Source organism: Myxine glutinosa, chromosome 7, assembly GCF_964187855.1.
Source record: "Myxine glutinosa chromosome 7, kmMyxGlut1.1, whole genome shotgun sequence".
Lineage (NCBI taxonomy): Eukaryota > Metazoa > Chordata > Myxini > Myxiniformes > Myxinidae > Myxine > Myxine glutinosa.
The window spans coordinates 169,247,462-169,260,703 of NC_136267.1; the positions used below are offsets into that span (position 1 = coordinate 169,247,462).

The following is a 13,242-nucleotide window of genomic DNA, read 5'->3' on the forward strand; positions in this document are numbered from 1 at the left end:
TGTCAAGAATGGAGGTGAAAGTAGTGGGAGTGACATGGAGCGTGAGTTAGTTGTGACAGGTGAACGAGGATGTACACCTGGGATGGAAGGATGCACACCTGGAATGGTAGAGCGTGAGTGGGAATGCACGCTGGAGTTGGTGGTGAGGCACGTGAGTGGGTGTGCGAATGAGAGCACACCTGTGATTGTCACAGAGGAGGTGACCGAGGAGGGGGCGCGAAGAGGTGTATTGGTGAGGTGTGCGAGCAACGAATGTGTGCCAAAGTGTTCGGTGGTCAGGTGTGTGTCCAAGGCTGCGAGTGGAATGGGTGTACCTGGGTGTGTAAGGAAGGGTACGAGGAGCATGGGCACGGCTGGATGTGTGAGCAAGGAACGGGCTGCGGGGTGTAAGCGTCCAGGTGAAGCATCGACGTTAGACGGGGTAGAGTTTAGAACGACTTATAGCCGAATCGGGCCCTCGGTGCGTGCTGGGCCTCGCTTTGAACGGCCGCGTCCGTGCTCCACTAGGCGGAGCGGGCAGCCCGATAGAAAGGGTCGTTATGGCGACCACGTTTTGTTGAGACGTGCCGGCAGGTCGAGATCGGGACATTGGATGGCTCCACGCCGAGGTGATGCGTGGGATCTCGGCCCGGGTAAGCCCCCGTCCCTGCACCGAGTGCCGGACGCATCCAGCCGCTGGCACAAAACAACCAGCATCCATTGCTTGGCTTTACGAAGCCGGGCTTTGGACAGGGATTGGCGCACCGAGAGGTATTAGTGAGTAGACTGGGTGATCAGGTTAGTGTTTTGGACCCAAAATTAGAGAAAAGCAAAATTTGATGATTGGCAAGGGATTGGCAGTAGTGATTGGCAGATGATGGGCAGTGATTGGCAAATTTTTAATTTGTTGAAATTTGATGTGCAAAATTGGTAGTGAGAGACCCCCGATGTGGTGGGATGGCAAATCCACCATCCTTCCCATGGGGGGGCAAAGGAGCAATAGCTTATGGGGTGTATGGCAGTGAAAACTAGCCCGGGTGGGTTAGGATATTGTGTGTAGGGATCTAGAGAAGATGACCTTAGGTAACGTTAAGGTTAGTTAGTGACTGATACCTGTAGTGGGGACGCAGGTAGATTAGTGTGGATGATAATGACGTGGGAGCGCAATAGTTTAAAGGGACGACTGGGAAGCGCAAGTTTCAGAAGGGAGTAGTTAGCTGAGATGATGCCGTGTGTGTGAGGATGGAACAGGTGTGATTGCACAGGTGTGCAACTGGACAGGTGTGTGGAGCAGTGTATGAGTAGTGAGTGTGTGGATCAGCGCGAATGCGCTTGGGGAGAGAAGGGTGCAGGTGGCACCAGGTGCGAGAGCACAGGTGTGCAGGTACAGGTGTGTGGAGAGAGTTGGAGTGAGTGGTACGGAGTGGTGTGCATGGTGCGAAGGTGTGGATGGGGGAAGAGTGGACCCCTTTCACGAGCACCCGGGGCGGGTAGTGTAAGTGTTAGGTAGAGGGTGCAGGTAAATTGTGGTTGGATATTGGCATTTGTGGTGCGGTTGCAGAATGGAGTTGTGAATGGGTGCATTAGTGTTGTGGAAATGGCTGGGCGTGTAGCCTGTTAGTGTGTGTAGTTGGTTGGGCACTCCACCACTGTGAGGATGTCGGCCAGGTGAGGCCGCAGGTGGGCTCTGGGAGCCGGTAGTTGTGCGTGGGTACCTGAGGATCCCGGGTGTGGATCGGGCAGCCCAGTGCCAGAGAGGGCACGGAGTGGGGAGAGAGCCAGAGGGCCTTCCCCTGGTAGTTAGGTTAGGGTAAGGAGCAGGTAAGCTCGGAGGCAACTGCAGTGGTGGAGGTGTGCAGGTGGGTAGACCCACTGGGAGAGGTACACGTCGCAGCCCAGAAATTGTACGAGGGCACCGGGAGATGAATCGGGGGAGTGAGACCCCAAATTGAAGAGCACCACAGTTTGGCCAATGGGAATTGGTTTTTAGAACCCATAGTGTAAGAGGGCCAATGGTTTGGCCGGAGAAAGACCCCGGGTAGTGTAAAGTTGTTAAAGTCATTTAGGAAATAGTTAGGATTAATGAACCTGTCGCACCATACGCAGCCACTTGCCTGTGGTGATGATGATGACTCCACACCTGTGTTTTCTTTGTTTGTGTTGCAGAAATGAGAATTGCTGTTGGATTTGTGAGACGCATCACGACGTGGATGAGACATTGGGGTGATTCCATCTCTCCCTCCCTAGGAGGGACTGATGATGAATTGGTGATGGCAAATTTTGATGTTGAGTTGGAAATGGCAAATTTTGATGAGAGTTGAAAATGGCAAATTTGATTGGTTAGGAGGGAGAGAAGACGAATTTGGTATATGGGAGGAACGGGGAAGACAGTAGGGATGTTTGTGGATTTGTAAAGTAGATGTTTATGGGTAGTGTTGTGTTTTGTTGATACAGTAAGGGGTAAGGGAGGGGCCATGTAGGTTACCTGGTGGGGGGGGCGTACGGTAGGAACGTACCTGTCTCACCTGGTTCCCATGTGCCCCCAGTGTGCATCACCTTGCATTGCGTGCACTTTTGCGCCCTTACCACCTTGCTCACTTGTCTTGTTTTTGTCTCCCACCTCCGAGGATCTGGCTTTGGGGTAGAGAGAGAGGAGAGAGAGGTGCTGGCGACGCAGTTGTGGGCCTGCACTTTCGCTGCTTGCTGCCGGGATCGATACACCATATGGACCGCAATGTTTGTGGCCACCCACGATGGACCGCAGTTCGTTTGCGGCCAAGCACCACCCGGGGATGGACCTATGGATCAACGTGGCACCTATGCCATACAGGTGAACCACTAATAGTTAACACCACCAAGTGCACCACAAGAAGAGCAAGAGACACCTGCAGGGTTAGGGGTTGTTGAAGTTATTTTTATTCCAATGAACAATGGTGACTGCACCGATTGGTGGTGGGGTGGTGCTGTTGATGCTCGGGAAAGGGTGCTCTGCACGTTATTAAAGGCCGTCGGCCACAGAGCACTCGTGGGTTGGTGTATCGATGTTGGCAAGCGCGCTCTCTCTATGCATAACATCTGCATGTGTTCCTCCAAAGACAGGTCCTGGATCGTAGTGTAAATAGCAGCGTAGTCTTGTAAATAATGCTCCCTACCGGCTGTATGTTTAGTTTGAGAATTCTTTCCGGATTCGGTTATCCTGTGGGTGTGTTTCTGTGAGGAGAAGGGTGCAACGTCGCAGGGGGACATATTTACTCATTTGTGAATATCTGTAAAACTGTCGCACTCAGGGTAGAGTTAATAGTAGAGGGAACTACATTGCGTGCCACACTAAAGTAGGTAAAAATTTATCGGGTCGGGACGCCCCGAGGGTAGAGAAGGGTGCAATGTTGCGAATATGGAATTTGGCCTCCATATCCGCTTGTAAATATTCCCCTATTTTCTCCGATACTCCCCAACTCTCCCTTACCCCATTCCCTAGTCCCATTGTCTGTAAACAACACCCATTAGAGCCGATCTTCCCCTTCATTCCCCCATTAAATGTCGTGCCCAGGTCCCCCGCACCACACGTAGACAATTATAGGACATCTTGCTAGTTGTTCTTAATCTATGTCAGTTAAGGACTTGTTTCCATTAATTATGACTCTTCGTTGCACCAGAATGTGATGATATGGCACCAGTAGGAGTTTAGGACCTTCCCATACCTCCCCGCATCTCTTCCCATCATCTCAAGCTCCAACAACAACCACAACAACAGCGGCTTTGCGTCCTCACTCCGGCTCGGTTGGCCGCCATTGAACATGTGCTCGACGGGGTTACCCAGAAGGGGGCTCCCTGTCGGCCCCTCGTCAAGGGCGGAGCCGGTAACCCCCGCACCCAATGAGAAGCCATGGGCCGATGCCATCTGGGGCGGCGCTAACGAGCCGAGGGCGTGTCACTCCCCGCCGGATATACGCGGCCCCGCGCCGGACGTGACAGGAGATGCGCCCCGAGCTTGGAAGGACAAGACGCCACCCTCCCGAGCGCTGAGCGACCTCCCCGGCATCTCCACCAAAGTCGCGACCCACGAGCGCTGAGCGACCTCCCCGCATCTGCTGGACACCACCGTACGTGATTCTGTCCCTGAGCCAGGTGCACCTGAGCCATCGACTGCCGCTTTCCTTGCCATCAAATCCCGTGTGAGTCAGCGTTGTCCCGTTTATCTGTGGTCTGTCTAGGGTTAATATAAGAGTGTGTCTAAGTGCCTGTCTTCCTATGCTGTCCCTCTTGTAGTTGTAATCTAACCTTTTTCCGTACGAATATACTTGAGAACTGAACCCCTGGTGTCGTATTGTGTCATTATAACCCAGCCGGGTGTCTTCTCTTTCCTATTGAGCCAGCATAGCGCGGCTTCGTCGACGTTCGAGTACAATCGGGTAACTTGTACGGATACGGCGGCCATCCCGCTCGGCCCACCATACCATCAAAGTCGTATCTGTAACAATACATACATAGAAACACCTAGAAATAAAACCTCACCTTTTGTACTCTTGCCTCATATTCACCTTTTGATCTCAAATCCAAATTTCTTGAGGATATAGCACTAATAACAAATTTTACTTATCTACTGTATAAAACACAATGTCAATTTGTGTGTTTGTACAGATGTCTGTCCCTCTTCATAAGGGTAGGTTTTAAAGGCCGATCTTTTAACATGAATGTGTGTTCACTATGGTCTATTTTTGAGGATAAAACTCCAAAAAGATTTTCCATGAAAGAGAAATTATGTCTCTTCTATTGGAACTGTAGACGGTGGCTTGCAAACCGAGCCTCAAGGGCGGTGTCCAGAAGCATTTTTTTTAAATACCATTAACAATACATACAAGGTGAAGGGAGGTGAAATTCACTGAACATGATGCATAACATGAACAGAGTAAAATGAGTGTTCATTTACATCCACATGATGTCTAATAAATAAAGAAGATATAAGCACACCTGACATGAGGCTGAGGCTGCACCGTCGAATAAACGTTTCCAACCCATCATATTTGACAGGCTTTTTACTAATAGTATATAGTAATGGTCACACAGAGGGAATGAATACAAGAAGCAAATACAATAAATGCCAATAAATCCCCTTACCCTCATCAAGCCATATGCTCCCATAAAGCAACAAGCAAATGAGATTCCTTAATTATCTATATCCTTAATCTGGGCCCACATTCACACCAAGGTAGAGAAGAGAGAGGGAATCCATGAGACAGAAGTATGTGTCCAACCTTGTTTTATTATTATTTTTTCATGTCGAGTCTCCTCGGGCAATGATGGCATTGCCTTTCTATGGCTGGTATACACGGGTAAGTGTGTGGAATAGACCGGGGGTTTGGGGGCGGGGGGGAGGAGTGGGGGTGGGGGTCACCACTCCTCTCTGTCCAACCTTGGCAAACCCCGAGCCATTGGGTGGAACCTCAATTACAATTACCAAACTTGGGACCTATGTATTTTCGTTTACTGTGATACATTTGCAAGTTTTCTCGGTACATTGAGACTTTGGATCTGTGATGTACTGTGATACATTTGCAAGTTTTCTCGGTACATTGAGACTTTGGATCTTCCAGGTGCCTATTTTGTAGCTGTCGCTTGATGGTGTTGCAGATTTGGTGAATCCCTGTGTAGAAGAGAAATTTTACCCATACCCACTTCAACAAATATCGACTCTATTTATGAACTAGCAAACCTGTGGGCCCGAGGCTCCCCCCCCACCCCCTCCCAAAGAGTACTAAGCCACCATTTAGAAGAAAAATTATTCTTGCACTCAATAATCCAAATTTCAAAACGATCAATTTCTGTGCTGTATTTCATATCCGGCTGGGACTTTTGGAATGAAAACTTGCATCGATAATGGCAATAAAATGCATGTGGAATTGCCATAATAGTTTTGACTTTGAGCTAATTTTTAAGGTCATGACCCAATTTTAGACATTAAAAAATTTTTCACCATAACTCGACAAAGGCTTGTCCAATCGGAACTAAATAGCCTTATCTAGAAAGCCTCAATCCTAGAGAAAAGCACGTTTATGCTTCATTTACATCATACCCCTCTGGGTTAAAGGTCAGTCAAATGGCGGTCTTGAAAAAAACATTTTTTGTCGCTCAATTCCAATGCGGATTCCCAAAGACCGCTTGGTCTTCCAAGATGTTCTTGCATCATAATAGTGTACCTGCATTGAAATTGTGCACCTGATATTTGATTCATGTCCTTGACCTTCTTTTTTTTGGATGGTGACCCAATAAAAAAAAAAAAAAAAAAAAAAAACATTCTTGATCATAACTTGAATAATTTACCTCCAATTTTCATGATGTGATTAGTTTTATGGATAAACAGATGGGGACACATTTTGTTAACCGATACTCCATCACTAAATGTGAAAGGTCAAGGACATATGATGGTCCGAATAGAATATGGCCAACGTTGGATCGTGGACCAGGGGTAACCCCCCCCCCCCCCACCCTCCCCCCTTCCTCTCCTCTCCCCCCACACCCTCCCGTCTGGGAAGGTATACCCTCGGCGATCACTTATGATCGCAGATATCTACTCTCTTGAAATTTCTAGAACAGGGAAGCAGGTGCAAGTAAAGGTGTATCAATGTCACTTGCCAGGAGCAATCACAGTGCACATCGCGTCTCGCAGCCAATCAGCAGCGTCTCAACTTTTCGCCAAGCAGCATCTCCCACGATGAAGCTGATTTTGAGGGCCTTTCTCTCTCTCATCGCAGGCAGATTGGTGGTCTTTCTGTCTTCTACCGACTCCTCTCTGGCCTTGCTCCCCCTGCTCCTTCTGTGCTCTGCCCCCCAAATATTCCTGGAGGACTCACAAGATCTGCCTGCAACCCCCTTCTGGTGAAAATGCCAAAATCAAGACTCTCTGCTCACCTTCACTCCTTCATTCCTCTTTTCTCCCGCCTCTGGAACAAACTCCCCCACTCCCTTCAATCCCACTCCTCCCTCCAGGTCTTTAATACAGCTGTTCACCACCATCTCTTATCTTCCCCAATCCAAAACCTTGATCTTTTCTACCCCTGTTTAAACACCCCAAATCCACCTCTATCAATCCCCAACTTCTTTCCTGAAATTCCTAGTAGTGTTCATTTGCTTTATACCGTGTACCCCTCCCTCCTCCCCAGCCCTCCCCCTTCCACAGATTTACCGACGTCCCTATTCTCTACTGTTGTTGTGCTTGTGTGCTTCCCTCTCCCTCCCCCTCTTGTCTCCCGCTCCCTTCATTGCATGGTTCGTGTCTGTGCACGTTTTCATGTTCAATGTGTTCGCTCTTACACGAGCCTCGATTCTGTATACAATTATTTTTTTAACACACGGTGCGTACTTCACACCTGCTTTGTATGGCCATTTAGACGTGAATAATGAAAATGTTTTTGTCAAAATCATTTTTTCCTTGACTCTGCACGGGTCCTTGGCGATTACTATGATACCATTTCAACTTTGTGCAACCAGTGATTTGGGAGATGCAAAACTGACGGACAGACACTAGATCTTACTCTTTAGATGCATTTGCTTTTGGAAATTCAGAAATTCTTCAATACTCGTACAAATAATTATCAGCAAAATGTCACGATCACATATGGATATTTTGACTCACTTTCTCGATTCATACCTTTGAATATTTCTTGTTGCAAACTTCTGCTAGGTGCATGCCTGTGACAACACACAGTCGCACTGCTAATCGTTGAAGCAGCAATCCCAGTACAGTTGAAATCAGTAACACCCATAGGAGCTAGAAAACAGCGAGACATTTAATGTACATTAAAATAAATAAATAAATAATAAAAAAGAGGATGATCCACAAAAATGAGCCAAAATGGAACATCCGCCACTGGCGAGTGTTCCTGTGAGATGTTTCCTAATTCATTGGAGTGGATACAATTTTTTTATTGGTCTCGCAAAATCATCACATTTCCAATACTCTGCCATCAAATATCCAGTCCCCGTAACACCCGAGACAACAAAATGGTGGAAAGCAGCAAATTTCTAGCACTTTGTCATCTTGGTTCTCTCTTTGGATCGTGAAGAGTTAATGGTGCTTTGGGCAGAAGACAAGACAGACTGAACCAACGTTAAGTTAAAACTAGAATGGCACGTGGTAGAGAGCATACCTCTGAGAGGCTTAATAGTTTACCTATGGCTGAATGCCATTCTGGTATGGTTACGTATTCACATTGCCTCAGTCTGCTTGGAAGTGGAAATGGTGAGTTATGCTCACAGCACAGAACACCGAGGAACACCGAGGAACACCGAGGAACACCGAGGAACACCGAGGAACACCGAGGAACACCTCAAAACTTCTCAAACACTTGGGATGAAATACTTTGCAATGCAAATGGGGCAAAACATTTAATAAATCAACTGGCATAGTAAATTACTGCACTCAAACAGCTATGTCAAAAGTATTTTGAGTCAGGCAGAACATCAAAAACCTTAAATCACTTTGTATATTACGGATATTTAAGCATTTGACAGGTTTAATGCAAGTGAGAAGAATATTGCAAAAATTCGACCAATCTATGGCCTGTTCATAATGACAGCATCCATGGAGCACATGCTAAAAACATCAGCAAAGTGGCAATGTCCCACTTAGCAATTTCACATGACTCAATTGGTTTGATTTATCATGTGAATGTTAACAAAAACAGTGTATTAACCTCATCAACAGTGTATTAACCTCATCAACAGTGTATTAACCTCATCAACAGTGTATTAACCTCATCAACAGTGTATTAACATCAACAGTGTATTAACATCATCAACAGTGTATTAACCTCATCAACAGTGTATTAACCTCATCAACAGTGTATTAACCTCATCAACAGTGTATTAACCTCATCAACAGTGTATTAACCTCATCAACAGTGTATTAACCTCATCAACAGTGTATTAACCTCATCAACAGTGTATTAACCTCATCAACAGTGTATTAACATCAACAGTGTATTAACATCATCAACAGTGTATTAACCTCATCAACAGTGTATTAACCTCATCAACAGTGTATTAACCTCATCAACAGTGTATTAACCTCATCAACAGTGTATTAACATCAACAGTGTATTAACATCATCAACAGTGTATTAACCTCATCAACAGTGTATTAACCTCATCAACAGTGTATTAACCTCATCAACAGTGTATTAACCTCATCAACAGTGTATTAACCTCATCAACAGTGTATTAACCTCATCAACAGTGTATTAACCTCATCAACAGTGTATTAACCTCATCAACAGTGTATTAACCTCATCAACAGTGTATTAACCTCATCAACAGTGTATTAACCTCATCAACAGTGTATTAACCTCATCAACAGTGTATTAACCTCATCAACAGTGTATTAACCTCATCAACAGTGTATTAACCTCATCAACAGTGTATTAACCTCATCAACAGTATATTAACCTCATCAACAGTGTATTAACCTCATCAACAGTGTATTAACCTCATCAACAGTGTATTAACCTCATCAACAGTGTATTAACCTCATCAACAGTGTATTAACCTCATCAACAGTGTATTAACCTCATCAACAGTGTATTAACCTCATCAACAGTGTATTAACCTCATCAACAGTGTATTAACCTCATCAACAGTGTATTAACCTCATCAACAGTGTATTAACCTCATCAACAGTGTATTAACCTCATCAACAGTGTATTAACCTCATCAACAGTGTATTAACCTCATCAACAGTGTATTAACCTCATCAACAGTGTATTAACCTCATCAACAGTGTATTAACCTCATTAACAGTGTATTAACCTCATCAACAGTGTATTAACCTCATCAACAGTGTATTAACCTCATTAACAGTATATTAACCTCATCAACAGTGTATTAACCTCATCAACAGTGTATTAACCTCATTAACAGTGTATTAACCTCATCAACAGTGTATTAACCTCATCAACAGTGTATTAACCTCATTAACAGTGTATTAACCTCATCAACAGTGTATTAACCTCATCAACAGTGTATTAACCTCATCAACAGTGTATTAACCTCATTAACAGTATATTAACCTCATTAACAGTGTATTAACCTCATCAACAGTGTATTAACCTCATCAACAGTGTATTAACCTCATTAACAGTATATTAACCTCATTAACAGTGTATTAACCTCATCAACAGTATATTAACCTCATCAACAGTGTATTAACCTCATCAACAGTGTATTAACCTCATCAACAGTGTATTAACCTCATCAACAGTGTATTAACCTCATCAACAGTGTATTAACCTCATCAACAGTGTATTAACCTCATTAACAGTATATTAACCTCATTAACAGTGTATTAACCTCATCAACAGTGTATTAACCTCATCAACAGTGTATTAACCTCATTAACAGTATATTAACCTCATTAACAGTGTATTAACCTCATCAACAGTGTATTAACCTCATTAACAGTATATTAACCTCATTAACAGTGTATTAACCTCATCAACAGTGTATTAACCTCATCAACAGTGTATTAACCTCATCAACAGTGTATTAACCTCATTAACAGTATATTAACCTCATTAACAGTGTATTAACCACTTATTTTGTTGCCAAACATACAAATGGCAAACTCGATCCTTTTCAACTGTAAAATATTTTGAAACAAAATATTTTGAAACTCGAGCCAAGATAGCTGACAGTGTTCTTCTCAGTCGATTAGACCCACCGGCTTTTCCTGAGGACAATGCACACAGGTTAACAAGGACAATGCCTTTGAGAACAGTTTGCCCAATCACACGAGGAACTCGAGAGTTCATAGAACACGTTAGCCCAAGCAGTGTTCAAGTATATACTTCAATTTATATGAAAAATGATTTTAAAAATCGTTTAATAAAATTCTGGAAGTTTAGTGCTTGTAAAGCAGTCTTATACACCACCTTATTTAACATGTCCCAGTACTGCTAAACTGGAGGTTCCTGGAAGTGCAAAAAAAGGCTTGGAACAGGATTACCCATAGGATGGGTACCTGATATGGTATTAATAATCATAAAGATGATAGCATGACGCCCCTGGCGGCTCCCGTAGGGAGCAGGTGCATCTAGTCTAGTCTATATATAATGGAGCAATTGTATGTATGTATGTATGTATGTATGTATGTATGTATGTATGTATGTATGTATGTCGGCGCGGATCCACAATTTTAGGTTAGGCGGGGTGGAGCGCAAAAAACTTACATTGCAATGAAAAATAAAATTTCACCGAGCATCGTTAGGTGAACATTTTTTGAGTGTTTATTTTTGTCATAAATTCAAAATATAGACAAAGAACACTCCAAATTACACTTGAAAATAAGTTCTCTCATGAAAACAATTTTGCTCAAAACTCCACATTTATTTGAATTATCGTCTCATCAATATAAATCACGCTTTTCACACTGTTGAAACCAAGGCTTTCAGAATCATTGGAATCTCCCATGATGAAGCCGATTCTGAGGGCCTTTCTCTCACCGCAAGTAGGTTAATGGTCTTTCTATCTTCTACCGACTCTTCTCCAGCCTTGCTCCCCCTGCTCCTCTCTCTGCTAGGTCCCCCAAATATTCCTTCAGGAAGCACAAGATCTGCCAGCAACCCTCTTCTGGTGAAACTGCCAAAATCAAGACTCTTTGCTCACCTTCACCCTTTCATACCTCTTTTTTCCCACCTCTGGAACAAACTCCCTCACTCTCTTCAATCCCTTTCCTCCCTCCAAATCTTTAAAACAGCTGTTCACCACCATCTCTTATCTTCCCCCATCCAAAACCTTGATCTTTTCTACCCCCGTTAAAAAACCCCAAATCCACCTTTTTCAATCCCCGACTTCATTCCTGAAATTCCTAGTAGGGTCCATTTTTTTTATACCGTGTTACCGCCCCCCTCCAGCCCTCTCCCTTCTGCAGATCTCCCGATGTCCCTGTTCTCTACTGTTGCTGTCTTCCCTCTCTCTCCCGCTCCCTTTATTATATGTTTTATGTGTCCGTTTATGTTTTTATGTTTAATGCGTTAGCTCTTACATGAGCCTCGATATTGTATACAATATATATATTGTTGCGAATATGGAATTTGGCCTCCATATCCGCTTGTAAATATTCCCCTATTTTCTCCAATACTCCCCAACTTTCCCCAATCCCCCATTCCCTAGTCCCATTGCATGTAAATAACAATCAGTAGAGCCGACCTTCCCCTTATTCCCCCATTAAATGTCGTGCCCAGGTCCACCGCACCACACGTAGACAACTTTCGGACATCTTCCTAGTTATTCTTATTCTATGTCAGTTAAGGCCTCGTCTCCATTAATTATGACTCTTCGTTGCACCAGAATGTGATTATATGGCATCAGTAGTGAGTTTAGGACCTTTCCCATACCTCCTTCCATCTTCTTCCCCAACAATTACAACAACAACAGAGGAGATGGCGGCGGAGCGGGGGAGGATGCGTCCTCACACCGGCTCGATTAGCTCCAGACCATGCGCTCCACGGGGTTACCACGAAGGGGCTCCTTGTCAGCTCCTCGTCAAGGGCGGAGCCGGTAACCCCCCCCGCATGCACCCAATGAGAAGCAACGTGCCGATTCCACGAGGCGGAGCTAACGAGCCGAGGGCGTGTCACTCCCCGCCGGATATACGCGGCCACGTAGCGGACGTGACGTCAGATTCGCCCCCAGCTGGAGAAAGAAGGACCTGCGAGCGCTGAAACAGATGCGCCTGAGTTTGGAGAGGCCTGAGAAAGAACGTCACCTCTGAGCGCTGCGACGAGACCTCCCCGCATCTCTGGACCGAACCGTGTACCCTGCTTTGAGCCAAGAGTGCACCTTGAGCCATCGATACCCGCTTTCCTGCCATCAACCCCCGTGTGAGTCAGCCGTTGTTCCGTTTGTCTGTCGTCTGTCCGGGAATAATATAAGATTGTGTCTAAGTGCTTGTCTTTCTATGTTGTACCTCTCGTCCCTGTAATCTGACCTTCCGCACGAATATAATCTCCTCCGGAGGTCTTGAGAACCGTATCCCTGGTGTCGTCATTTTATAACCCAGCCGGGTGTCTTCTTTTTCTTATTGAGCCAGCGTGGCGCGGCTTCGTCAACGTTCGAGTACCATCGGGTAATTTGTGCGGACATGACGGCCATTCCGCTCGGCCCACCTTAACATCAAAGTCGTGTCTGTAACAATTGGTTGTCAGGAGTTGGATTCGAACCTGGGACTAAATTTATTTAGCCCAAATTTTGGAACACCAATTGTACTAT

The 13,242-nt window shown here is 45.0% G+C and overlaps 1 protein-coding gene across 4 annotated transcripts in view; it reads right to left on the reverse strand.

Annotated features, from left to right (window-relative positions):
* The window catches only part of LOC137431816 (natural resistance-associated macrophage protein 2), a 121,385-nt gene that overhangs the window by 70,695 nt on the left and 37,448 nt on the right, over positions 1-13,242 (reverse strand). For all 4 annotated transcript variants that reach the window (XM_068123551.2, XM_068123550.2, XM_068123548.2 and 1 more), the window contains exon 5: positions 7,628-7,747. In XM_068123551.2, coding sequence (XP_067979652.1) covers positions 7,628-7,747 — 120 coding nt within the window. The remainder of the gene's footprint in view (positions 1-7,627; positions 7,748-13,242) is intronic.